General features: G+C 39.7%; 1 protein-coding gene across 4 annotated transcripts; it reads right to left on the bottom strand.

Moving 5' to 3' along the window:
- Positions 1-1,290: 1,290 nt before the first annotated feature.
- Positions 1,291-27,877, bottom strand: LOC121297128 (F-box/WD repeat-containing protein 11-like). Of its 4 annotated transcripts, XM_041223193.1 has the most exons (15): positions 27,768-27,855; positions 26,838-26,889; positions 18,086-18,187; positions 12,836-12,898; positions 12,210-12,435; positions 10,740-10,926; positions 10,510-10,600; positions 9,101-9,238; positions 8,476-8,594; positions 7,991-8,240; positions 7,167-7,285; positions 5,713-5,823; positions 5,399-5,477; positions 5,118-5,310; positions 1,291-2,692 (listed from the first exon to the last, which is right to left on the bottom strand). In XM_041223193.1, exons 2-14 carry the CDS (start codon positions 26,871-26,873, stop codon positions 5,137-5,139), a joined length of 1,695 nt encoding a protein of 564 aa, XP_041079127.1. In that variant the 5' UTR covers positions 26,874-26,889; positions 27,768-27,855; the 3' UTR covers positions 1,291-2,692; positions 5,118-5,136. The 4 variants fall into 4 exon arrangements, with proteins under 4 accessions (XP_041079127.1, XP_041079126.1, XP_041079129.1 ...); XM_041223192.1 differs by lacking the exon at positions 26,838-26,889 and having other exon boundaries at positions 27,768-27,877; XM_041223195.1 differs by lacking the exon at positions 18,086-18,187.
- Positions 27,878-27,885: the final 8 nt, after the last annotated feature.

Here is a 27,885-nt window from a genome sequence, read left to right on the forward strand (position 1 = left end):
GGTTTGCAATGAAACTATAAGATTATACTTTAAAAACCATTAAGGGCTTGGGTAAATAATGTGTACCCCCCCTCCCCCCAAACTTACAGGTTTACCTGTAAATCTGAGCACCAGACACTCGCCTTTAGAACCAACACTTATCAGAAAAGCCCAGATGTTCAATTTATCTGTAGGCAATCAGATATGGGCATCTAGGAAACCTCTGCCTTCTGGTCTACACTGCTGCCTAGCACACTACCCACTGAACTAGTTAACCACATACCTTTCACACCCCTTCCTACCACTGAGCCACCCAAACCCACTACCTTTCACACTGCAGCCAGGAAATATCATCACTGAGCAACTATTATGCCAAACTATTTTAACCTTATGTTGTATTGTGTCAAGTACACTGAATAAGGCTGATTTCTGCCCAGAACATTATTACTTTAATTAATTAATGTGTTCTGATTCTTTCAGGGCTGAGTCCAAATGCTTGTTCGCTAGCCATGAATTCAAAAGGCAGTTCTAAGCCTCTGAACGTTCTTCAGGCGGCATTCACGCACCGTTTGTTTAATAAATACACAAATTAAATGTCACTTGCATGCAAAATTTGATATATTGATTTGTATAAAGCACATTACTTTAACAAAATTTGTAGTGCATTTTAATACAACCAAATTGCATACGTAGCAACTCTACATGGCGCAACTGTCTTGCATGGGAGCAGGCTATAATATCCCCGACACACTGGAGGGGTACCTATAGCGGTTGTATTGCTTCAGTAAAATATGTACTGAATATCTAGTGTACAAGACATTGCAAGAGAAGTGCCATGGTAGAATAAGTATGAAACATACAAAATTTGAATTTAAAAAACTGAGCACCACACCCCCCCACCCCCCCCAGCTCAAGTTATCCAGAGGCAGAACTTTAATTTCTTCATTCGCCAGCTTAACAGCAAAGCATTGCATAGCGTAAGCTGTATTGAAAGAAATATCTCGAAAATCCTCTGCTGTTTGGGATTTTGTTAAATGCCCAGGCGACCCAAAAAAAGTTTAATGTAAACTGTGCAAGCAACTGTTGCTGTATCATGGAGGCACAACCAAACTCCGGGATCACCTGACAAGCATAAGTTCAAATTATTAATTAGTAGTATTAAAATTAGTAAAATGTGACAAATAATTTGCTTGGAACAATAATTTAAAGTTTTGTTTTGCCTGAGTCAGCTGCATTTCTTTTAATTGGCAACAATAAGGTGTTGCTGCTATGGAAGCTTACTATATATATTGCAAGCAGCATCAGTTACGTGTACACAGAATGTGCATTTTTATTTAAATTATAGCATTACTGTTATAAATGACACCTTTTAAAACTACTTCTGTTTTATTTCATTTATAAAACTAGTAGCTATGGTAACGTCATCAGTGCATTTTGCAAATGAGTACCCTCAAAGGTTTGAACCTTTGTTCGGTAATATGCTCCAAACCTTCAAAAAGTCAAAACGTAGCCTTTGTTACAGCCCTAGATTCTTTGCACATTTTTCTTACAGCAGATGAATTAATACATGCTCTTGTGCAGCATACTAGATACTTCATCTAGAAAGATTTAATTTGGGTTTAGACTGATTCTGTGGTTTGTTCCACAGCACACAACACAGGGTTAAATACCTTGCTTTGAAAGAATCAGCACAGTACATTCACAGCTCTAATGCAGCTTCTTTGGGAATAAAATCTGTTAAGAATACTATATGGATCCAAGAGGCAAGTCCAGACAAAGGTATAGCACAGCGTCAGTCTATTTACATGCGTTTACATTGGGTTACTGGGCTATGATACAGAGTCAAGTATTTTATTCTTTTCAAATAATATTAAAAAAAAAAAAAATCAATATACAACACAATTGACAAGACATTTGTTTACAGCTAAACTCTGCTTGAATTCACAGCAAATGTAAATTCTAAGCAGGCAGAGTGTGCCTCCATTGCTTTCTTATTAGTACAATATTATATATAAAAAAAAAAAAAAAAAAAAGGAAAAGAAACTTTAGAAAAAAAAAAAAAGTCAGATAACGCCCGTTATCGCAGATCCAACATGCACACCCTCTGTGATGGCGGTGAGTTTTCACAAAAAAGAAAAAGAAGGAATTTATCCATCTCTCCAGGGGTAATAGGAGGTACAGTTCTCTCTTCAACTGATTCCAGTTGGGGAGGCATCCTGATTTCAAGACAGTTTCCAAACAGCTCACCCCTCCAAACTTTCACCACACCTGAAAGAGTGCAAAGCACCGCGATGGCAGCCAAGTCCTTTCTCAACAATGCAACTAGGAGCCAGTCCTCCCAGCACAAAGCGCTTTGCTCCTTCTGTCTGTCCAGCACTTTGGGGCTCTCCAGGAGGCACAAGACAAAAGCAAAGGCGATATAGCAAGGTCAAAAGGTGAAATGCCGGTCCTTATTTGAAGGGACTGGTGGGTTTCATTGAGGGAGGGGTGAGTATAGAGTAACATTTGGAGTTCAAATAGTCACCATAAAAGGAAAAGAAAATAGGAAAGGAGGAGAGGATGGAGGTGATTTGCTGTCCAAGTCTGTCCATCAACCCCCCCAGCAACAGATGGATGCACATTCCCATCGGCAGAGATGACATGAGGCTTCAGTACCTCCATAGCTTCCACCAGAGCAGCCAGGTATCCAGCAGCCAAAGAGATGGGGGACCCCCTAAAACAGAGAGAGAATAGCTTAACCTTTAGCGGTCCATTTATTCAGGTGCATCAGGTCTCAATTTATTTTCACATTCACCTTTTATTTTACATGAGCCGTTTAAATTTTCTTTAGCAGAGTAAAACAGGTTTAAAAAGGCAGTGTATGGCAAAAGGACATCAGCAGTGTATCTCCAGCCAAGCCCCACCCTTTGTTCACTGTATTTTTCACATACCTCTTTATAGACGTGCATACCGATAAATCCTCTCCTGATCACTCGTTTTATCACCAAACTCCTCAATAATGCGATCCAAGTCATTATTTTGTTACTATAACATCTCAAAAAGCTCTGCAAATGTTTGTGATGATCTTTGAGCGATGGCTGCGGAAGCAGCTAAAATAGCAGCTATTTTTATATAGCACCTTTCATAGTGGACCACCATCACAAAGCGCTTTACAGAGGTAGGCTGAGAACTGTGTATTATATGCAGAGTCACTTACATTAAGACTATCTCCTTTGTTTGCGTCCTTGTTATCTCTGTGGTGCATAGGGCTATCAGACTTGCCCTTTTTAACAACTTCTCTCTGCTCCCATCGGTCTAACTGCAATTTAAAAGGTTTTCTCTGCTTTTTCCGGAGAAAAAACAACTAGAGACCTGGTGCTTTACGTCTTTTTGATGTCGGACAGGGTCCGACATCGGACTGGAAAGGGAAAATTGTAATGTTGGACCTGGTCCGACATAGGACCGCAAAGGGTTAAAATAACACTGGCTGTATGAGAAATGCGACACAAATTTGAGATTTAGAAAGCATGTGTCATGATAGGCTAATCTTGGTCACAGTGCCTCATTGGAACCCACCATACACTCAAGGGGTGATCGACACAGTACAGCAGACAACAGGTACTGAATTAATAGGACATGCAGAGTGTCCGTCACAGTCTATGACTGCTCACCAGCAAGCTCAAAATGAGACATTCTTTACAATATAATCTCTCGCCTGACATTCACACTGTTCAGTACAAGTTCCACTACTTAGTTTAAAAAAAAAAAAAAAAAAAAAAAAAAAGTGTGGCTATATCATATGGGAACAATTTTTTCAAAAGCACGTTTTTCCATTCTCAAACAGCAAGGTGTAACATTGCCAAAAAAAAGGGGAAAATATATATATTTTTGTCTCACAGTTTTGAGCTGCACAAAACATTAGGGCTTCATCTGGTAGCAATTTTTCCTGCATTACATCGATCACAATGCATTTAGCAGAGTGGCTGGGGCTCTCTCCAGCAGGGCTCTGCCAGAGCTGTCAAAAGCCATCCTGCCTCAGTGCTGGAGAACAGAGATGTGGGCTCTTGTAAATCGTAACTGAGCTATTAGTTGTGTTTACAAGGGAACGCTGGAAACATGGCTGTGCTGGCTGGGAGCAACACAGGGTGTGCATTAAATCCTGCCAGGGTTTATATTCTTATAACCACCAACTGTCATCAATGTGCATTGAGCATACATTTAAAAATACAGATTAACCCATTTTATATCACCTTACTTAATATCATACCCCATTTTTATCACGACTTTTCCAAAACCACTCACCATGTACCACAGGTTTTTTAAGAAATTACCTCTTAAAATCATCTCACAAAAGACACTTATCACATTTTGTGAAGCCTGTCAAATTCTGCGTGGCCGGGCTATACTAAGTAACCGCAGGATATAATTAATTTCCAATGCAACTAACAACCATTAATCATCTCTGCTGATAAACTGGCATTTTGTGCAGCCTGTTAAATGCTGCATGGGCGGTCTTAACGGGATACAGTTCAGTTACAAAACACCAGCGTCACCAAATTGTTGTTCTTTAACAGTCAATCCTATACAAATGCACACAAAAAAAAAAACCCCAAGTGCAACGCCTAATTGATAGCTCTCATCAGGGCGACAATTCATGCCTTTTTTAGGAGAGGCAAATTGTTTCGTTCCAGTTAATGATACAAAACGTATGTCTTGCAGTAAACTATATGCATTTGTTTAGATATAAACAACTAAATGTACAGTATTAAAAACTGCTCATTAATTCATTTCTTTAGTTTCCACCCCCGCACTCGTAATGTGTTGTCATGGACGGCAATCGTGACAAAGCAGGTTCATCTGTATCTGCAAATACATTTAAATGGGACACCACAGAACATTTACAGTGATCACACACAGATGTACAAAATGGTGCCACAGAAAATGTACCACTAAATTTGTAGGAGCTGTGTGAAAAGGAAGAATTGTACAGAGAGGAGGGGTTCATTACCTGGCTGGGTAGTAACCCGTTCTCTGGAGATGTTGGTGCAAGAGGAAGAAAGGGAGTTACCTGGAGATCTTGGTAGGTGTAGGTGCTGGGGGGGAGGGGGGGGGGGCGTTGCAGAAACAAGGGGGTACAGGGGACTTGGAGAATTTAGTACCTGGTGGGGTTGCAGTCTGTTATCTAGAGATGTAGGTATAGGTGCGGGACGGAGAGCGCCCCTCGTTCTGTCCGTTGGGAGCCATGCTTGATGCCACGTTGAGGAAGTCCCAGATCAGGATTGTGTCGTCATGAGAACTACTGATGATCTGGAACTCGTCAAACTGCAGCCTGAAGACCCGGCCAGAATGCTCCTAGAGGAGAGTGGAACAAGGAGTGAGAAACGCATTCTGATAATGAGATGCAATTACACACAGTGCACGACACGGACAAGATACTCACCACAAGGGTGCGCAGACAAAGAGTGCTGGCTGGGGCACGGGGATCCAGAGCAGCCTGCAGGTCCCACACCTTAATTTTTCTGGAAAAAGGAAAGTCAAAGGGTTGACATCCCCAGACAAGGAATTTGTGATTGCTAAGTGAAGCTGATCAATGCATGAGCCACACATTTATGATTAAGTGTTATGGATGAAGGTGTACCTTTCTTTTGTTCTCACTCATTACAGGGGCCTTAATTATGTATCCGTCTGACGAGATGCATCTCTCCAAGTTCAGATGTGTGAAGCATGGCGAGGACAATGTTCTGCGAGACTCACCCGTCATAGGCTCCGCTGACTATCCTCTTGTTGTCAAATCGGATACAGCGGACCAGCTCTTCATGGCCCTCCAGAACTCGTAGACAGGCACCACACTCAATGTCCCACAGCCTGGGGATGCACATGGAAGGGTAAAAAACAGGACACTCAAGTTGCTCAATTCAAATGCTGGGCTATGGGAAGTGTGCCTTATTTCTATCCAACTAATCCCATGACTATTTCCATCTTAAAACGATTGTTTCCATTAATTGCAAGGATCACACCATGTAACAATTTTTTTATGATTATACTGTAAATACAGTATAATCGTAAATCTCGAAAAACTACTCGCTTCTAAATCTTTTGTAGTAAATACAGTATAATCAGAAATCTCGAAAAACTACTCACTTAAATCTTTTGTAGTCATTTTTGTATTACTTTAGTATAAATACATGCTAATTTGGATTCATGTTGTTTTTTTCTGACTATGTGAACGAAAAGGCACACATTTGCCTGTTTTCCCACTGGAAATAGTGATATTTTGAAATATCACTGTCCTGGTCACAAAAGCAAAGTTTGTGGGGAATAATAGCCATTTTCTATATTTTTGAGGCATAAGCAATTAGGAAATAACACTTACTACCCAGGAACAAAAATTGTGTTACATAGTGACTGTCAAAAGTACAGGCTCAAAATTCCCATAATTGAAATGAGCTTTGCACAGCTGACTCATGTGGAAATACACCGGAATAGTGATATAACTGATCTGATGGAGTTTTAAGACTCTTGAAGCAAGAACGTGGAAAATGATGCATTAGGTCAGCATGCCAATGAACCTGCTTGGCTTTGATTATGGTGATATGCAGACCACAATGCAAACTACTTATTAGGTGCACAAAGAAAACAAAAATAGACACATTTGAAACAAACATATACTACATGCAACTTCCGACTTAAATTTCTATACTTGTTTTCCAACATTAGATTTCTTTTAACACAACTATACTACAACTCAAAGTAAACGTATAATATGCATATTAATTTGAAGTTAAATAGTCTAGGAAGTACTATATACCCCCCTCCCCCCCCCTGAGGGGGGGAGGAAAAAAAAAAAAAACGCTTTTTTTTAAATTTTTTTTTTTTTTTAATTTTCCCTTTTTTTGTATTTGTTTTCTTTTTTTTTTTTTTTGTTTTTTTTATTCTTATTGTTTGTTTTTTTTTTTTTTTTGTTTTTTTTTAAAGCATTTAAAATTTCTCAGGCCAGTTATGATGGTCTTTGAGAACCACGGGTCCTAAACGTGAATTCGGATGGGGGGTTGGTGGGGGGCGGGGGGGGGGGGGGGGGGGGGGGGGGGGGGGGTTTTTTTTTCGTTTAAGTCAAACTACAGAACTCTGGTGCCAGATTTTCACTTAATGTCCACCAGTCAATGGCTCTACCAATTTAAAACAAGTCCACTTAAAACGGCCAGACCTACCGGATTGTGTTGTCCGAGGACCCGCTCACCACTAGCCGGTCCCGGTACTGAAGACATGCAATGCCGCGCTTGTGTCCGTTCAGAGTGCGCACAAATTCACACGTGCTTGTGCTCCACACCTGCGAGGGGGGAATAAATAAAAATAAATAAAGACAGAAACAATGGTCCAGTAACACAGCTGCACCTACTCAACAAGAGGATTATTACAGACAGCTTTGAGAAGTGTTCTTTTTAAATCCTTATCATGAGAAAAGTTCTCAAAATACAGCTGCAGAGGAGATGCATTCAGAGAACTATGACATTCCCAGGTGGTTTGTAACACACGTTATCAACAGGGAGTCCTTACTGAGCTCCAGATGCCCCCTCCCACCCTCTCTCTCCAAGTCTGGCCTTTTACAATATGAAATGCATTTAACGGATTTATTTCTCAACAAGGTAAATGTTTATTAAAAGATAAGGTTGAACAGTTTTAGCTGTACAATCCAGTTACATTCTAGAAAAGCTAACACCAAGTTGTCCGTATTTAAATGACATGCATGACAATCAAGTATAAAACCACTGAAACCTTTCATTAAAGAGTCTTCCAAAATGCAAATGTCTAACCATTGATATTATTTAGGGCTGTGAACTGTAATCTGCTGCATCCCAGGAAGTCATTCTAAAACAAGAAGTTACAACTCATTGGACCATTAGAGATATAGCTCCTAGTCTTGGCATACACCAAGCCATTGTAAAAGTAACAGCTATCCTTTGACTTGCTATCGACACCTTTCTGACAGGGAGACAAGCAGACTGCTGTGCTGGAGCCCTGTCTGGAGTCTCACCTTTATGGTCCGGTCCCCAGAGGCAGAGACTATGTATTTGTCATCGAAGTCGACAACGTTGACTGCCGCACGGTGGCCCACCAGGACTCTGCGCAGGCTGATGTCAGTTGGGGAAGCCATGTCCCACACCGCGATCGACCGGTCCTTGGAGCAGGTCACCATCAGCCCGTTACAGAAGCGCAGGTGAAGCACTGCTTCATTGTGGTGGATTAGCGTGTTGAGAACCTCCCCAGTGTTTACATCCCACACCCTAGAGAAGGAATCATCCGTCATACCAGAAACACATCAGTAAACCACTGCACCACTATAGGACATTCACCATTGTCACAAGGACACACTTTACTCCAAGGATGATACCCAATAACAAATTCCAAGTTGTAGGAGGACCACTGTTAAAATCAGATATCTTTGTATGGTGTGTTACGCTACTGTGATGCCCCTGTGTTGGCCGCAGAGATCACAAACAATCGCGCAGCTCCTCTTACCGCACTGTGGAATCTGAGGAGCCTGTAACAATGACTCTCTCATCATACTGCAGACACAGCACAGAGCCCGTGTGGCCTGTCAGGATCTTCAGACACTCCAGGGTCTGCTTGTCCCAGATCTAGGAGGAAGGCGCAAGGAAAGACACTAAGAGCACAGCAAAGAGGCACTTGGTAGAAATTGTACGAATTGGGCTGGTATTGTTTGAGGCTTGCAGTAAAAGTACATTTGCAGTAGCCAAATTTAGAAAGGGACCAAGTCAAAAGTAAAATGATATAAACAAACCTCATTTATACATATGAAACATTGTTCATTTAGTAAGTAATACAGAATGTACTTAACTGTTCATATACAGTAAAGCAAATGAACAATGTACTTTAAGAATTAAGAAACTCGTACATCTTAGTCTTGGTTAAAGTTTAGAAAAAGACTAAATGCTTTGGTAAACTGAAGCGTATACATGTTTAAACTTGCTGTCAAATAGTGCAATATTCTGCCATCTGGTGTCCAATCTGAACTGCAAGCTTAGTTTATTCTGATTATAGAACCAGAGAGATACAACCTCTACTTCAAAGATATTTCTAAGGAGTTGTCAAGTTCCACAACAAGTCCGCTACCCTAACTCACCTTGATGGAGTTATCCCTCAGGCCACTGATGATCTTGTCATCATCGTACTGCAGGCAGTACACCCCTTTGCTGTTCTCTGAGCGGCACTGGATCCGCTGCAGGTTGTGGCGTCCACACCGCCAGTTTGCTTCGATCGTCTGGAAGGGAGAGATGCAGTGGTGAAGTAGAGACTGGCAACATTTAAAAGGTGTAGTGCATCATAGTTTAATTTTTTACATTTTCGTGGTAGTAAGGTCTCGTTGTAAAATGTAAGTACACCAAAATCGGGTTAGCACAAAGATTAAATATGTTATTGTGTAATCTCCAACTGCTGTAGGAGTCAATTATCAAAATGTCAATTTTTCCATAAATAGGATTCATCTGAAGACGTCCCAGCGACCTGCTGTCCTGCCAAGCTCTAGGCTATTTATTGGCAACCCTGCAAACAGAGCACAATACTGCCTGCTCCATAACCCATTTCCAACATTGAAACCATTCCACAGTTAATCCCTGGGATTACATGAAACCTTAGAGATTACACTTAATGACCGATAATTGAGCTACCAAGGACATCTGCTTCTTCCCCATTGTCCAGAAACCCAGAAGCATTCGCCTCTCTGGGGAAGCGGGTACAGAGAATGTTTAAAATAACAAGAAATACAAAAGAAACCACTTGTTAAACTTTCCTTGGGAGTTTAGTTAATTGTCTCATCTCATGTTTTGGAGTTCACTGCCCAAGGATGTCCAAGACTCTGATTCTTTTGCTAAAATTAAATCTTAAAACGTATTGTTCTGCCTGACCCAACTACCCAGGTAAAGAAAGCATCTAGATATGTTGATCATGATAAGCACTAGGAAATGACATTGTAACGAATGGTGAAAAACTGTGCCATAACCTCCAATGGGAATATGAATCAGGAAAGGAGGCCACAAAGAGGTGTGTGCTGTAGAGAAGGAAAAAAGATGAGAATGAGACCAGCTCCATTCCCAAGGACACTAAACACAGCTGTATGAGTATGGCATTTAACCAGAGTTTTAATTTAGAAACCTGCAAACCACATGAAGCAGCTGTAGAGCACAGGACCAGTAAATTTCAGGAGAGCTGTCACTCTGTAAACACTCTCGGGGGGGGGGGGGGGGGGGGACAACAAGCCAGCTAAACCAGTTTACATTTCCAAACACAGCCACTGCCTCCCTCACTGGAGAGCAATTCAGACCCCTTGTGTAAAGCGGGAAAGAAAAGAGAAACACGCACAGCGAAGGTCAACCGTGCATGACCCAGGAAGTTTGTAAGACGGTGTGGATATGAACAGGACTGCTCATTCATTATGATGAATTTCTACTAGCACCCAGTATGTTGTGTGTGTGTTTGGTTTCAGTTTAAACTGGCTCTGTTCTTCCACCTGGCCCAATCTTTTTGAAACATTACCTCAATATCCTGAATGATCTTTGGGTACAGCGACCTGTAGTAAGAGTTTGGTGGGATCTCAGTCGTTCTGTTTTTGAAAAGGTACTTCTCCCTAGAAAAAGAAATGCAGACAAGGTATTACAAAAAATACAGCACACTGGATCCAAATTACAGCTAGAATCTTTCTAATTATAATATGCTGCTCAACCCTGGAGTTTATCTGTAGGAGTGTTGGTCTGCCTCTCACTCACCACTGGTGCCTCTCGGACAGCCCCTTCCACAGCGGGTCAGTGCGCACCATCCTCTCAATGAGCTTCTTCCACAGCATACCCTCCGAGATGACACGCTGCCACTCTTTACACACCAGCTCTGCTGCACACAGTGACCGAGCATCCAAGAATGACAGGATGTTCTCTGCAATGTGATCCAGGCCCTGGGCTGAGAGAGGGGACAATTGTACATTTTAAATTATCAGCAGTAGACACTGAAACCATTTCATTAGTTTTCCTAGGAAATTTCTGTAAAGTTACTCTTGCGCACCCTTTTATAAAATGGAGTGACAGTGAAATGAGGACTACTTCTGCCACCTAGTGGTTAGTGAAAAAAAAACAGACCACTTAAATCACTTATAAACTGTAGCAATAGGAATCTATTACACATCCTCACTTGTCACAGACACCCTGGCAAGGTTCTCGGCCGTCACGCGATCTTTATAGTTCCAGCAAAGCTTTACAAACACAGCAATTACCCCACAACGTGGTCACACGGAACCAGACAACAAACCAGATCCCCATGCCAGCAGGGCATTAGTATGAAGCAAGCAGATATTTCACATTTTCTTTTTCCCCTCCACTGGACAGTGTAGAGGCTACAGCAGTTTTCCGTTCCCCTGCAGAGGCAGCTGGTGCAGCAGAGACAAGCTACATTGCCACCCCTGTCTCTTGCACCACCACTGAGGGAGAGCCTGCAGGTTTATTACAGGAAACCAGTCCAACTACAAACAGCTTTTGCACTCACCAAAACTGCTCCCTAACCCGTGCACCTTAAAATGCTACAATTCTGGTCCATCTAAAACTACTCTTACTGACGTCTAGTTACAGTACCACTATTACTCTACAAAACTGCACCGATTTAGACAGCTTTGCAGATTGATGCCCAAGATGAAAATACTTGGTCAGGTGGAAAATAAAGCCCATAGTAAAACCTGGGAAAGGCAGCTAGGCTCTCTCGCACTGCTTTGCAACAAAAGTTTTATGTCCATGACGTGCTATTTGACTGCTGGCACTGAAATATGTAAAACATTTTATAGGATTTTTCATTTAGAGATTTGAGTGTGACTAGTCTCCAATTCCTTCTGATGGTGTTAGGTTTCCTATTTAACAGGTAACAAAGGCTAGAAACATGGTCACATCCCAGAAAACTAACATGAACATAAACTTGAGCTGCCCTATACAAACAAAGCGTGAAAGAAAAGCATATCTGCTCAAATGATCTACACTGGTCAGAAGGAAAAAGTTTACTGTGTTTCGGACTGGGAAATTACTGTAGAAATCCAACTGGTAAGCTGATCCAAGTTGCTAAATTCCAATCCAGAGGTGGCTGCATTACAACCATGGCTCACAAGCTGTAAATCTTGACAGCAGCAGCAGTAGTAGTAGCAGCAGTAGTTGCAGTAGCAGTATCTTAGCAGATTTGATTTATGCTTTTTTGCATTTCCTTACCTGGCAGGGCAGTGATGAAGTCCCGCTGCAGCATGGGTTTCAGGTAGGTGTTTATGTGTCCATGCTGGTAGTGGCACATGTGGGAGATGAGGTGCTCCACAAACTCAACCTGGTCCGACTCTGACCACTGGTCGAAAAATTTGATGCAGACGTCCTTCTCCTTCTCGTAGTTCCCCTCCGAGGGCCGTTTCCGTGACACAATCACAGAGGAGGGACCGTTACTGATCTGTGAAAGGAGGAGAGTGGGAGGCTAGAACTGCAAGTGCCCCTGAAGAACAGGACAGGCTGTGGTTTAGGGACAGCTGCTGGAGGGGAACAAAAGCAAACACCTCAAGGAGTTTAACACTAGCTGTGCCTGCTGAAGTGCATGGCTAGAAAAATGCAGTAGGCAGGTTAGTTTTAACAGCTTATAGCATTTTTCTTCTTGTTTGAAGTTTTAATTGTATTACACACTTAATTCAAGCTTCAAGTACTATGAGCAAGAAAATTTATAAAAAACAAAAACAAAAAAAAACATTTGAATCCAATAATCTGAAGTGCTTGACAGGCTGTTGACAGAACAATCAGAACCTTATCAAAAGCTCTAGCGGTGGGTGGGAGCTAGAATGACAGGGCCGTCCATTTACCTGGAACACTGTGCTCTTTTTGGGGGAGTCGTCTTCATTCTGTGCCTCCATTACAGAAGTATTCTGCAAAAAAAGGGAAGAAAAAAGGTGTGAGGCACAGAAAAAAAAAAAGCATGAGGCAGAAATGTTGTGAGCGAGTGAGCAACTGAGACAGAAGCGTTTACAGGATCATAAGATTCAATGAGCAGACCCCAGTTAGACAAGAGAAAACAATACCCACACAAGTAGCTTGTGGAAAATAGTGCTGGGACAAAAATACTGCTTCAGTTATATTCAAAAAGGCAAAAGATCAAGTTCATGTGACAATTTCTAAAATGTGTACAAATACATACTGTGTAAAGAAAAGAACAAATGCATAAATGACAGCTGTTGCAATATTTTTTAAAACTAACAAATTAAAGTATATTTATTAGTTTGAATTTTGAAAGAATATTGGTACAGTTAAAAAAAAAAAAAAAAAAAAAAAAAAAAAAAAAAGCTTCTCCGTGACCCACTAGCAGACGTTCTTGACAGACAGCTGGTCAGATATACACGACCAACAAGCATGCAGACTAAAAACGGAGAAAGGGATGTAGCTCAGTCCCCCACCCCAATTACTTCTACAATATATTTGTACAGTCACAATCTGTGATGGTTTATTGTCAATGAAGCTTAATAAACTGCACTACAATAAAACTGAGGAATACAGTTTCAGAAGTTGACTGTAAAATGGGTTTCCAGTATATTATTGTTATTTGGACTAATATTGTCATCACTTGCACAAAAAAATAAACATAACTAATTAAACTATTCTGAATTCTGTATATCATGCTAAAATGTGTTTTGTGTTTGCAATAGGGCAATCTCCTGAATGCTAACATTATGATTGAGTGCTGATTCATGGTTTACTCCCACAGCACTTTCCCACCCTTCCCCTGTCTGAAGCAGCTCTGCTTTATCTGTGGATGACTCATCCCTGCACCAGTCTCTCGCTATCACTGGATTGAGGAGAGGATCATAGCACTCTGGGTTCAGCTTCTTCCCAAACACTGCAGAGCCACTGCAGCACCAGCACTATATCCTGGCAGACAACTAACCACACCCCAGACTGTACCAGCCTATCCCAAACATGGGGGCAATGCTTCCAGACTGTACATTACTTTACTAGAGCAGAAGTAGGTATCTAATATATGCACGTTGACAGACACCTGCATGAATACCCACTTCCGCAGCACACAGAAGCAAGCCATTTGTCTAATTTAACCTATTCTGAAGATCTTATTTTTAAGGCGGTCTGGAGTTTAATATTTCACATCCAGTCAGTACTGGCCAAATCCAATTAAAAAATAAAAACGACGCAGACAGGGACACCTCCAGGTTGATACTGCTAGGAAGGTTTCTCATAACTAGTTACTTCCTGGCTGAATTAGATTTTACTGATTTACACAAAACAGTTTCAAACATGTCTATTCTAGAGTTTGTGTGTCAAGTGTTGAATATTAGACTCTTTGTAAGTAATGAGTGGATTTCAGGAGGTATAAGAATACATGATCAATTTAGGTCATAAAAAAGATCCAGATTCTTTTTTTCCTCCATTTTGTCTGTTTCCCAAATCTGTGAATGACTTACTGCTGTGACTTTCAAACATAGCTGCTTCCTATGCTTCAATCCTACATTGTTTCACTTCATTGTTTGGCCACCCAAGCAACAAATAATAATATTAATAATAAAAAAAAGATTCAGAAACAAAATCCAGATTTAAAAAGTTACTAAATTATTCAAATTTATATTCCATGAAGAAATTACAAAATTCAAACAAACATCCTTGACAATACCCATACCATATCCCAAGAACTAAAAAAAGACTATGGCTGGGACGATTTCCGATAAGATCGTATCAAACAGAAGTCACGAAATGTACGATATTGTATTGATTATGGTGATTTTTAACGACAGCTGAATTTATGCTATTTTTGGTTTCACTATTCTACAAGCAATTTCAAGTATTCCATCTGATCTAGTAGTATTGAATTAGTATGTCTTGTAGTGTACTGGAGAAGCCGCCACTTCCGCCCCAAGGATGAGCCAGTGGTTGTAAGGCTTGTGCGAGATTTCTTTGAGAAAAGGCAGAGTGATAGCAGCAGTGAGCATGCTTTCAAACCAGCTTAACAAAAAAAACAAGTTAATTATCTATTTCTGTATTTTTGGAGAAAATATGGTACCCTACGTGCAAAATATGCCACACCAAGGTTATTATACCAACAGAAAACAATTGTGGACTATTTCAGAAAACAGCAGGTAGGCTGTGTTTCTTGCAGCCACGCATACACTAAACTATTCTATTTAAATTTAAAATTGATTTATTTCTTTGCGTGCAGTATATATATATATATATATATATATATATATATATATATATATATATATATATATATATATATATATATATATATATATATATATGGTACTGCATAGTTGCATAGCTATAAATGCATTAAAGGGAACTATTGTTTTGTGCATTAAGTAGTTCCGTAAAAAGTGCGCCAAATTCCTTTCATTTCAACTTAAAATAATCTTATTTCCAAATTCTAAAGTAATTTGTACAGAGAAGACATGACTTATTGTGTGTTAGTTATTTACAGAAACCTATATGCTAAAGTAAAAAAATGAGTATTCATCTGATTACCATACTGTACAGTCATTCCTAATGTAATGTGTACAAAGAACACATTAAATTAGGAGCAGTATACATTTTTTTTTTTTTTTTTTTTTTTTTTTAAAACCAGACACTTGATTATCCCAGGTAACCGGTCCTTGATTTAGCGAAGGACTACTGTATTTTTTTTTTTTTTTTTTTTTTTTTAAATCTGCCTAACCAGCAGCAGCAGCAAACAATAATTGCAATTATTACGATTTTTTTTTTAATCCAGCAATTACCTGTTCAAAGATTTTCAATATTTTCCCAACACTAAAAAAAAAAAACTGCATCAAATTTAAATCTAATTTCTCAAAGCACTTTGTCGGTAAGCAAAAAAAGTCAGATTGTGGCAGTTGGGAGAACAAATTCACAGTGTTCATAGAACTACAAAAAGTATGGGAGATAGAAGGTAAACTCGTTATATGACTCATTTCCAAATAGTCTTGTTTTACAAGGACAATCCTGGAAGGAGGTCCTGCAGCACAGACACTGGTTTAACAAAGGGGTAAACACGCAAGTGGGTCTGAAAACAACAATACCTGTGCCACTTGCCATTTTAGAGCCTCAAACAAAAAAGTATCACAGCGCCCTTGCAGGGCAGACCACTATCGCGTGAATCCTGCTCAGGGGTGAGACTGCAGACTGCTTTGATCAGTGTCAGGAATGTGAGCAAATGCAGTAGTGGAGAGACTTCCTGTGCGCTTTTGAAAAAACAGGTCGAAGATCACAGAAGTTAAGCAGCCTTTCAAAAATATTTTCTGTTGACAAGATTAAATCCTTCTCTACACAGGCACACAAAGCCTGGTTAACCTGATAAATCATGTCTGATCAGATAATCTGTCAAACCCGTCAAAACAGTCAATGTGGTTTGACACCTCTTAACACATGCATTGAAAACCAGACGAGTTGTTTCAATTCTCAAACTAAAAAGAAAGGTAACTAAAGCAGACATTAAATTTGATCAAAAATATTATATGTGGATGCATGAGGATTGGCAGGTTGTGGAATTTATAGCTTTTCGTCATATCTTCCTCCATCCCTCTCCTCAACAAGTCAGTGTGAGGCAGTGTAGTCATGGTCAGATATCAGACAGCAGAAACAAGACCGTCGTTTTGTGATCCTAGTTAGAAATGGCTATAGTAAAACAGTGGGATCTATTTAGTTGATCTGAACTATGATGTATAACAGTTCCACCAGCATTTAAACAATTAATAAAAAAAAGGCCCAAGGTAACAAAATCTAAGTTCCAACTGTTCATATATTGAGATCTGTCGCTGGTTAAAATTAACTGAATAGACCCCAAGGTGTTCATTTAAACCAGGAATGAACTGACTACAATCAAACATAAAAGGAAGTCTCCATCAGCTACGGTGCCAGAAACAAACAGGCAGAAATGAGGATTCTTCTTATAAATCAGTTAGCTATAACATTTTATACTTAACTTGAGCTCTGCAACTGTTTAAGCGCTGAAAACAACTGAAAAGGTCCAATTAAGCAAACTATCCGTTCAATTAAGGGTCCACTTAAGTAACAGAGCTCAGCTGGAATGAAAACCAGCAGACACAGTGGGTCCCCAGGACTAGGGTTGAGAACCACTGTTGTAGATAACTCAGTTTAAATTACATCTTGGTAGTCTTGTAGCTCACATAGTCCCACATCCTGCCCTGCTACAGCACTGACTCCCACACACCAGCTAATCTCCATGTCAGACCTACTATAGTACAGGGCACCAGCCATCTTCAAAATCCCCCACCCACCCGTTCCGCACTATTAAAACAGCGTACAGGTAGAACACATTGACCGGAATCTCCCTTTGCAAGAGAAATACTGAAAGCCAACAGTGCTCTGTCACACTACATTGCCAACAGGTATAACCATTTGCTTAGCCAAAACAGTCACATTTCCTGCACACTCGCCTGTACCAACTACTGTTAAAAAATAAAAATAAGAAGATGGAATGGCAGGTACCTAAAGAAATGCTAGAAGCAATAAAGGAATCAGGTTTCCTGGGCTTTGAACACAGGAAACTCAGAGATAGATGAGGAACAATGCTGCTGCTGCTGCACTTTGAATTTACACATTTCGGAAATACTCTCTACCAAAGAGAAAACACTTCCTCCTTTAAGACTCAACCCACTCCCAACTTTCAGCACTTCCAATAAGAAAAGTAAACGTTGCAGGAGATCACACTTTCAAAAAGTGAGGCCTCATCTGCAGTCACACTTTGCTTAGTTCTCAAATTAAAAGTTAGGACCTAGCTGTAGCTGACAGGACTCATGAGAACAGATCCCTATGACAACATTCATGCAGTAAAAGTATTAATGCTTTTTAGCATAACACATGCTTGACCATTCCCAATAAGGTCACCGTAGTCACCCACGACACAGTAGTTGACAGATCTGCAAAAACTGATGAGAGGTTTTAGTGCTCACAGGCAACACATACATCAAAGCATGACCGATTCAGAGCAAGCTCCAAGAAAGCAGACACAGGCACGCAAGCAGAGGCAGGCTGGCAGGCAACAGGCAGACACGATCAGTCAACACTGCACAACAAGGAAAGTAGAGAGGCACCTGAAGACACCGGACACTGGGCATGCTCTGCAGGCACCTCAGTGCACACATGCTCTCTGCCAGGTGGGAGCAGCCTAGCCACAAAGACCTGGGCACAGAACACTGCAGGAGGACAAAAAAAAACAAGAGAGGAAGGGAGAGAGAGGCAGTTAGGGCCACACACAATCACAAACACAGGTACACTGCGGTTGCCACAGCTACTGCTCGCATGAACCAGTTTGCCAGTTTCCAATTCAGTTTGGGAGAGGGTGGTGTGAACTGATCCACCAGGTGGAGACATTTTGCCACCTGTTCAAAATACTAAAGATTAGCTCCACTTTGTGAGCAGAAACAGCACTACTGCTTTTATGAAATTATTTGACTATAGCTTTGAATTCAGAATATTTAATTCAGTATCAAATATTTACAGCTTTCCTACTAATAATGACTGCATCCCACTGTTAGTCACTTGGCTCCCAATCCTACTCTTTGCTAGACCCGATCTCCAATAGAGTAAAACTTAGTATCCATACAGTATCTAAGATTCAGTAATCTAGAAAGAAAAAAAAAAAAAAAAAAAGACACAAAATGTGAAGGAAGGTACATGCTGGTGACTAGTACTATAATTGCACTTCCAAGATAAATGCTAGGAAAAAGGCCACAGCTATGCAGTAGGTGTGACAGCAGTTACAAAAGCACCTGGTGAGGATGGAAAACATGTCAGCAAAGCCACAGCAATGTTAGTCTAGTCAGCCTGGATATCCTGCACACATCAGACATCCTCCAGACAGAGTCCTCAAAGCACAGCTGGGAAACCAGAGCCATTCCAGTCCAGCTCCACTTTCAAACCATGTTCAACATGTTTTGATTGAATACATTTAAAACTTCCATCCAACTGTTGTTCAGTCAAGGACTTGTTGCCCACCCTTGCCTTAGAGATACACACACAAATAAGAGTCCACCAGGCAGCCATTCCAAATTCTTGCTGGGCATGCATGTGCCCATCCCAAAGCAAGGAACATTATTAAACTGAGTCCTAAAATAGCTTGCTTACTGTATCTTCTTTATCCTTGGCATGTTAGTACAGCATATTGCAAGTTCCACCCCCGACTTAGTGAAAAAGATCCTATTTCATTTCTGGCTCCATAAAGAAATGACCGTTGATAGATAATGATTCAACTTGGTTACAGTACAGAATAGTCAGGGGCTGGTTTAAACATACTGCCATCCTGTACTGTATAAATATGATAAACAACAAGTGTGACGCTGCTTTGCCGAATATACAAGTGTGATGTCACTATCTTCACAGGCAGTTGCAGAGGCAGCAGTTAACATTTTCATCACGGTGCCCTGAACAACTGGCTGCAGTTTGTGTCTCTATCTTTAGGGAATGTAAATTAACTAAAACATTCACACAGGTTATTGTGATTACGTTCAGAGGCAAGCCCTGTGTCATTTCAAGGTGTTATTTTTAAATATATTTGACAAAATCAACCTGTCAAATATCGCAATTAAAGTCAACAGCGTTTGGCAGCCAACAGTGAAAATGCAGAAATCCCATAATGACCCACTTCTACCATATTGCTGATACTGCACTGCAGAGGACCAGAGTGAAGAATCTGTTGGCAATAAGTGAAAAACAGAAAGGATAAGCAGCATCAGCTTGTTTGACCCACGTGCACTGAACCTATCAACCACAGGGCTCTTATTCCTCGTCTGACTTTTTTTTGTATTTAATACTATTAAGTTATGCTATTACCGATACTTTCATTTGCGTATTAAGTTTGCAAATAAATAAAAAATGGCAGGTCTGTTTCAACCAAAATAACTGGTTTTCCATCCCTTTATATTTTGTAGAAAAATAAGCATCCACAAGACCCTGTCCAGGTGTATGCACCTGAACAAAGCAGCAGGCTAATGGTGTAAAATGTGAAAGGGTATTACACAGCCGTCTTAAACACACATTTTGTTGGAGGAAAAACCGCATTAAGTTCTCAAAAAACACTTTTGGGATTGCCCTTTGTAAATCAATAATTTGTATCACCTCTTCAACACAAACCCCTGTCAATGAAGTAACTACCATGAACAGCTCTCTCAATCTGCAATCTGTCAGAATTATGGTCTGTGACAAACACTGAAGATTACTACTGGCACCACCACTATGTGTTTTACAGTTATGGAACAGATCAGCAGACTTCCTATTTTGATTCAAACTGACTTACAACAAGCAAATCGACAGGTTGCATTAAAACAAATACAGGCCAGGGCTGCTATAGCGAGAGAGAGAGAGAGAGAGAGAGAGAGAGAGATCAAAGCACAAACAGGTATGGCAAGAAATAATTTAAGCATCATGTGACTTAAATGGTCAGGTGCATAATAAAATAAAGCTTCCGCTGTATGTTCAAAGGGCATTTATCCATTCTATATTGTTTGAGAGTATGTGGTGGCTGTGGAGTCAACTGTTTGTATGGTTTGTCACAATTGTAGGCTGCTCTAAGTAACCAGGACACTGCTTGCTTTAGAAAAAATGGCTTTGTAAATGCAAAACACGCCTACTGTTCCATTAAGTGCTTCAGCAGCATGTTCAGTTCTTGATCTCCCAAGCGTGTTCAGACAGCAGAACAACACCCACCCCTTCTCTCCTTGCCCAACTCACTGTGCAAGCTGGCTCCTTTGGGGTGGAAGGGCTGTCCCAGCAAGGGAGTCCCTATCTTAGACACACACAAACACAGCAGCATCCCCTCACCCGAGGCCACAGTCTCCCTCCTCCACTATATCACCTCACCGCTCAGCTCTACATGTAGATGCTGCAATTCTAGGCAACCCTGAAACCACCATTTTTTCACACCCACCCTGTGCTATTTCACTAGTGAAAATGACCAAATTCAGCATTCACTCTTCCTTCCTCAACATTTGACAAAGGAAATATTCAACATTTTAAAGGCAAACTTTGTCCAGCACCGATACCAGTTGCAAACAAAGTTCAGTGAACTTTTGTCGAGACCACCCTAGCTCCACAAGGTGCATCACTAAGGTCACCCGATCGGGAAGGCAATTTACTGGAAATCACTGAAGCATGGCACGTCCGAGTCAGGGATGTGAAGTGCAGCCTCTGCAGGACTTGCTCATTACTATACTAAATTGATAAACAGTATCGAAAACATGCCTCTGTTCAATAACCGGGCTGTTTTAAAAGTATTAAGCTACCTAAACAAATGATAAAATCGAAAACATTTCATACAAAGCACACCGCACCATAAACTCGTTAACCTAATACTTGGAACAAAAATCCCAGTTGTTTGTCTAAGTAAAATGCTCACTGTTGTTAATGCACAAGCTTAATACTACAGTCCAATTGCAATGTGAATATCCCTACATGCATAAGGCTGGTATTGCAGCTTGTTTAACAAACACATACAAAATACCCCAGCACCTCCAAAAAAATACCTAAATAAAACAAATCTTACCTCTTAATTGATCCTTTCACCGACTTTGTGGAAATCCAGAACACTTTAAAAATACATTAAAACAATGCAGATTCATCCTCAACCTCATCACATTTAGCAATGTTGTTTGCACCCATTTCCAAAATATTCTGCAATGGTCTAGTATTTCTTATTTTAATTTTTATTACTAATTATTGCAAACAACAAAAGTTATTTTTATTTTGTGTCCAGTTATTTTTTCACTGCTGCAATTCCTTACATGGCTAAGGAGACCCAAAGGTTCAGTGGGCGTCCTCCGATCCCACGACTAAGCCAGTTTCATTTTTACCCAGGAACTCGAGAGCGGATGTCAGCAAGTTGCCTACCTCTGGAGGACAAAGGCCAGCCCTGCAAGTGTCCGACTTTGAGCTCACTGGCTGGCCTACAGGGTTTGCTATAGCGCGATGAAGAGAAACAGCCCCTGCAGGTTTTGACACCCTAACCCACGGGAGCGCCCGAGTCAATGCAACAGTACCTTCAGAATCTCCATCGAAGACCAGCCTACTTCACACAGCCAGGATCCAAACCTGCGCTGTAGGGCTCACCCTGCGCACCACACGGCTGCGCTTCTACCAGCTGAGCTACTAGGGGCTCCCCAGAGCAAAACCTTTAACCCATAATCCATAAGAAAGCAAAATATTATTTGAACTCCAATGTGGACAAAAGCAACTGGGAGCATCTTTCAGACTTCAGAGCATGACGAGAATTCACAGGGTGTTTTTTTTACCCCCCACAGTAAATTTGAAAAAATTTAACCGATAATCAATTCTGGGATATAAACCCATCAGTTGTGAAAAAAATAAGCACAATTCATCAAAAATAATATTTATGTATAAAAATCTTTTAAAAAAGGGCAGTTTTGGCATATCGATGTATGGTACCAGTAATACTAATGTCCTGTTCAGTTTGCTTTTTATTTTCTTATGGAATGGATGGGAGTACAGTAAAATACTGACCTCAAACATAAAACAGACGAGAATTTACTCTTTTCACACAAATGCGTCTAAAGAGAAGGGTACTGGTACTTCACTTTAGTGTTGAATTGTCTGCCTTTTGGTAATATTTAATGAGTCTGCTAAACCTTTTGAGAATTAAAGATGAAACTTGCTGGTGAGCTTTATATTTACAGGAGTAGTTATGGGTTATTCTCACCACTGTTATACTTGCAGTTTTAAGGGGTTCTAAAAGACATTACCAAGACATAGTACTTTTTTCCTACAAAGGATGTGGTGCGTCTAATCTCAGACAGTAGAAGCACCATACTACCATTTTTAATTTTAAAATCTGATGCACGGAGTATGGTCCCAAAGGTATCCTACAGAGTCCAAACAAGACCACAGAACAAACATACACGTGTAAAGCTCAAACAAATATTACTAAAAAGATATTGAATATGTAGCACAAAACATTGTTGGCCATGGAAATTACAAGCCTCTTCACTCGTATTTTGATTGTGTTTTGCAATATTAGCAAAGGGTCAATAAATCACCCTTTGGGAGATTAAGATATTAATGTTAGGTTCAGATGCTGTTTAGAGCATTAAAACATCCCATCATGCTTGAAAATATTGTTGCTCATCTATTTTTCTTGGTTTAGGGTAGCGAACTTTTATGTTTGCTCATCTATTGTTTTGGACAGGTCTGTGCTATATATATATGATATATATATATAATATATATATATATTATATATATATATATATATATATATTTTATTAAAACAGTGAATATATATTTGTGCTCATCCAAACACTGTAGATCAATCCTATGCTCAATTCAGAAATTGCAAAACATTTCTACATACTTTTGTACTGATGTTACTACAGGCGTTTACAACCTTCTTTTGAAACTCTACCCCTTCTGTGTGGAGTTTTAAGCTAAAGTATCCTTTACAATTTTCCCTCGACTGAATGGTACCACAGTTGCAATAAAAGGCAGAATATTACATATTGCATTTAATATATATGTTTAAGCCAGAATACTAAACAATAGGCCTAGTTCTTAACTTTTAAGTACATGCACAGAATTAAAAAGACAGTATTTAGGAATCTCTTTGGAAACTGGTATTCCCTTTCTATTGCCAAAGCTATTATAATACAAAATAGTCTGCATTGTAAATGTTTATCACATTACCATTTACTTCCCATCTCAGCATAACTGTGTGCCATTTAAAATATTTACAATATCAAAAACATTAACCTCAAGAAAAAATAACTAACATTGATAAACTTCTTGATTAAAGACAAAAAAAAAAAAAAAAAAAAAAAAAGTCCAAAGCGATTTGGTATAACTGTCACTTGCATTTTCTGTACTCCTGTGTTTTCTTCCTTTGTTTTTTCTTATGTATCCATTTCAACCAGCCCTATTGCTGTTACAAAACATGCAGCCATGCCTAATAAAATTTAAAAAAAAAAGTCAAAGTATGAGTATTGTGATTATTATTTATGTTTACCAGAGCATTTATACTTTAAATAAATAAATAAACAAATGTGTGCTTCACTGATTTGTATTCAATTATACAAGTTGAAAACAGCAAAGTTAAAATGAGCAGCACAGAGCGCTCTCCACAGGATGAATCACCAGACCCCTGCTTCATCCACCCATATCAAGAGTGGAAAATCACTCAATCAAAACCACGCATGCGTACCTGTGGAAAGTACGGACATGATAGATTCTGTCGCGCCCACCCCATCTGCGGTTCACTAAGCTGCCAAACAAATGTTACATGCGTGCACAATGGTTTAGATATAATAACACTTATACTATTTTCTTTTAACTTTCATTTGTGCATTTCTGAGTTGTCCTCTGTACCCCCGATGAAGTACCCCCAGGGGTATGCATAACCCCGGTTGAAAACACCTTCGTTACTGGATACTAAGTTACTCAGGGAGGAAACTATTTTTTTTCTTAACTTTTTAATTCTCTGGAAAGATCCCTGCACTAAAAGATGATGCTGGGAGCCCGCCATCCATAGTACACCCTATAAAATCAGTCCCCCTAATCCAATATAAAGCCAAAGCCAGGACAGCAGTAGTTGGGATTTGCAGTTCACAGAAAAATTTATGACCTGGGCTGTATAATGAGCTTGTTATCCGAACCGCGCACAAACCGCAGTGCCCTCAGGATCACAAGGGCGAATCCGCCATCACAGCTGTAATCTGGAGTCATGCCACTTGTATATTTTGTATTTATTTCAACAGATCTCTAGTAATACAAAGGTGGCCCATTTGAGTGACTTGTTCCTACAAAGTAAAAACGCCCTGTGCCCCTTGCAGAGGTTGGGAAGATTATGACGGCCCTGGATTTCTGGGCAAAGGAACAAGTATAACAATACCCCTAGCTGCTGTGGAATATGTCTAATGTCTTTAAAACAAACGACTCCAATTTTTTTCATCTTCATCGTGTCTGTAAAATGCCACCCCCACCCATACAACACACTGCTTTTCAACCACAATCCAAGTACACGGATTTACCCTTTAATTGCCTCTCAGCTGCAGTAGATGGACATCCTATCTCAACTACTGCAGACAATGGAAGTAAAACTGCAAATTCATCAAACGTGAACAACATGGCTTGGTGAATTAACGGTCAACTGTAGAGAAGACATCTCCTGTCCTCTCAGCACAGCCCTGCATGTATTTATATAAAGTATTCACCCATTTCCATAATGTATTCCTGTCCCCGGGTTGGCGGGGAAACACAGCTGCCATTCCCCGAGCTAGCTGGTAACATTATATTTATAACCAGTTTATAATACAGAGCCTCAGCAGCACACATTGTCCATGTTAATGATCAGCTCGAGGGATGTGCAATCTCACACCCAGGACCTACACTTCCTCCCTAAAGTTACACTGCAATATCACTTGTTTTTGCTAACACTGCACTTATCAATATTTAATAGCCAAAGTTTATTTTCAATCCACTATCCACAGCTCCACTGTTTTTTGGGTTTTTTTTGTGTGTTTTACAGCCTGCATGTTCCACCCCCTCCCACTCAAAACACAAGGTCAATATCAGACTAATAACATCCCTCTCTGGTTAGGACAGCCTCCTCCCCAGCTTAGATTTACTGTTTACCTGCCTCTTGGACAGAAATCAGTTGCTGACTGGTCATTATCATTACACAGGATCATTACACATTTATGCCACACATTACTATACGCTAAATTTAAATACATTAACATCTAAAATCATAAGCAAGACAAGGAATTAAGTTTGGTTACAGTCACAATAACACATTCTTCCTTAATTGTGGATTACTTATTCAACTTAGCCTGTGATCATGGAAACAGTATTCAGTGTTACTACACTTGAAAACTGAGCCAGTGTAGAAATATCGGGTTTGTGTTCCTCAAGACATCAGCATTTTAGGTGTTCAAGTATTAATAAATGTACTGATCACATTGATTTAACCAGAATCATTGCAATACCCTCAAGATGAGAGGAATTAACAAAATTTTGAACTAGCATACCAAATACTTACTTCTTTAAAGCCCCTTTTAAGCCCCTCTTTGGGTTGTTATTGTTAGATTATATTTTTAGGCTTGTAACAAATTCTGTTTATATTCTTTCAAAATGTAAACAAATTTTGAATTTAAATGTTGATCTGCTTAAATTCCATTTGCAGCATCTTAGTCAAAAACATCTAGTATCCATCAAACTGCCTATTAAATGAGAGAAAGGCTCTTCTGTACAGTAAACCACATACTTGAGAGAGCTTTTAGACACTGGTTTAATTTGTACATTGTGTTATATGAATTGTCATTTTTGCCAAGAAATAATATATCAAGAGTCTGTCTGAATGTGAAAATATTTCTTCAAGACTAATTTATAACCTATGTCTTTTTTAAATACAGTACGATTGAGGGATAAATCCCTTATTGACAGAACAGCTTGAGTCAAAATTAATATTCCCTGATCAGTTCTGCCAGAACTGTCATAAAATTTCATTGAAATATTGTTATTACTTTGTTGTTGACATTCACAATGGCCTATACCTTGAAATCTGTAGGAGAGTTTCAGCAAATTAATTTGGTACTCTCAAGGGTTTGCTGAAATAGAACAGGTTATATAATATATAATTGATCTGTTTCAGCATTTTATTTTAGATGCAAGTTCTTGAAGACCTACAACACATACATATATATCTCAAAATGCAATACTCTCTCTCTATAATTATATATATATGATATATATATATATATATATATATATATATATTATATATATATATATATTAATATATATTTTACTATTCAATATAAAATACCAATTAAATATGTTACTTACAACAATCCTTGTCATTGACAAACAATGACACTGCATTCAACGCAGTTGGTAACTAATAACAAAAACAAAGGATAGACCTCGATTTAGTGTGTGTGGGATGTATGTTAATATTTAACCGGCATCTTAAATACAAAAGAAATAAATAAGTTTCTGGAAAAATAATAAATACACGACAAATTAGGTTATTCGTACACTATTGTTCCTACCAAACCATTATAGCATCTAAAACATTCCACCCAATTTAAAATTCATATATACATACACACACACACAGTTATGACAAAAGTATAATCTTTTAGAACGTCGTTACATTAAATATCGTCCTAGTCAGGATCCCCCCCCCCCCCCCCCCAAAAAAAAAAAAAGACACAAAACATATTTCTCCCGATTACCAAAAAAACAGTTTAACATGGTACGCATACTTTCAAAATAAAACCTTATCTGTTGCTGCATTTAAAATTAGTTATGTAATGTATTTTTATGTAAATGTACCCAAGGTAACCGCAGTATGAAAACGTACTTCTCTCTGTACCACCACGATACCAGATTCCAACCTACCTTACCAACACAACAAGAAAAGGTTCAAATTCCGCCGCAATATACAAAATATAACATATTTACTGCTTTCATACTCAAGTGTATTCCCAAATTGCATCTGGTTTCAGTGTAATACATATATTTTATCGGTATTTTCATGAGTGCGTTAAAAAAAAAAAAAAAGTGGGGAAAGGGGGGGGGGGGGGGGGGGGGGGGGGGGGGGTTAGTTGGTTAAACCGATCATGAAACAATCGACCTCTGGCTCCCTCTCCTCACTCCACCTTTGTCGGGTTGGGATATCTTTTCCCCGCGGCCCCTGGACCGACAATCAGAGCCATTTCTCTTCGCGGCCCTACTATTCGAGTGTAGCTGTCCCGCTTGGTGGTGACTCACCATTAACTCCAGTGTTTTATCCTCGATCTCGGGCTCCATGTTGTTGTTTCCCCGAAACTCGCAGCGAAAATGGAAACCCAGCCCTGCGTCAGCGGCGCGTACGTCAACGCGTATAAGC

Source organism: Polyodon spathula, chromosome 22, assembly GCF_017654505.1.
Source record: "Polyodon spathula isolate WHYD16114869_AA chromosome 22, ASM1765450v1, whole genome shotgun sequence".
Classification (NCBI taxonomy): Eukaryota; Metazoa; Chordata; class Actinopteri; order Acipenseriformes; family Polyodontidae; genus Polyodon; species Polyodon spathula.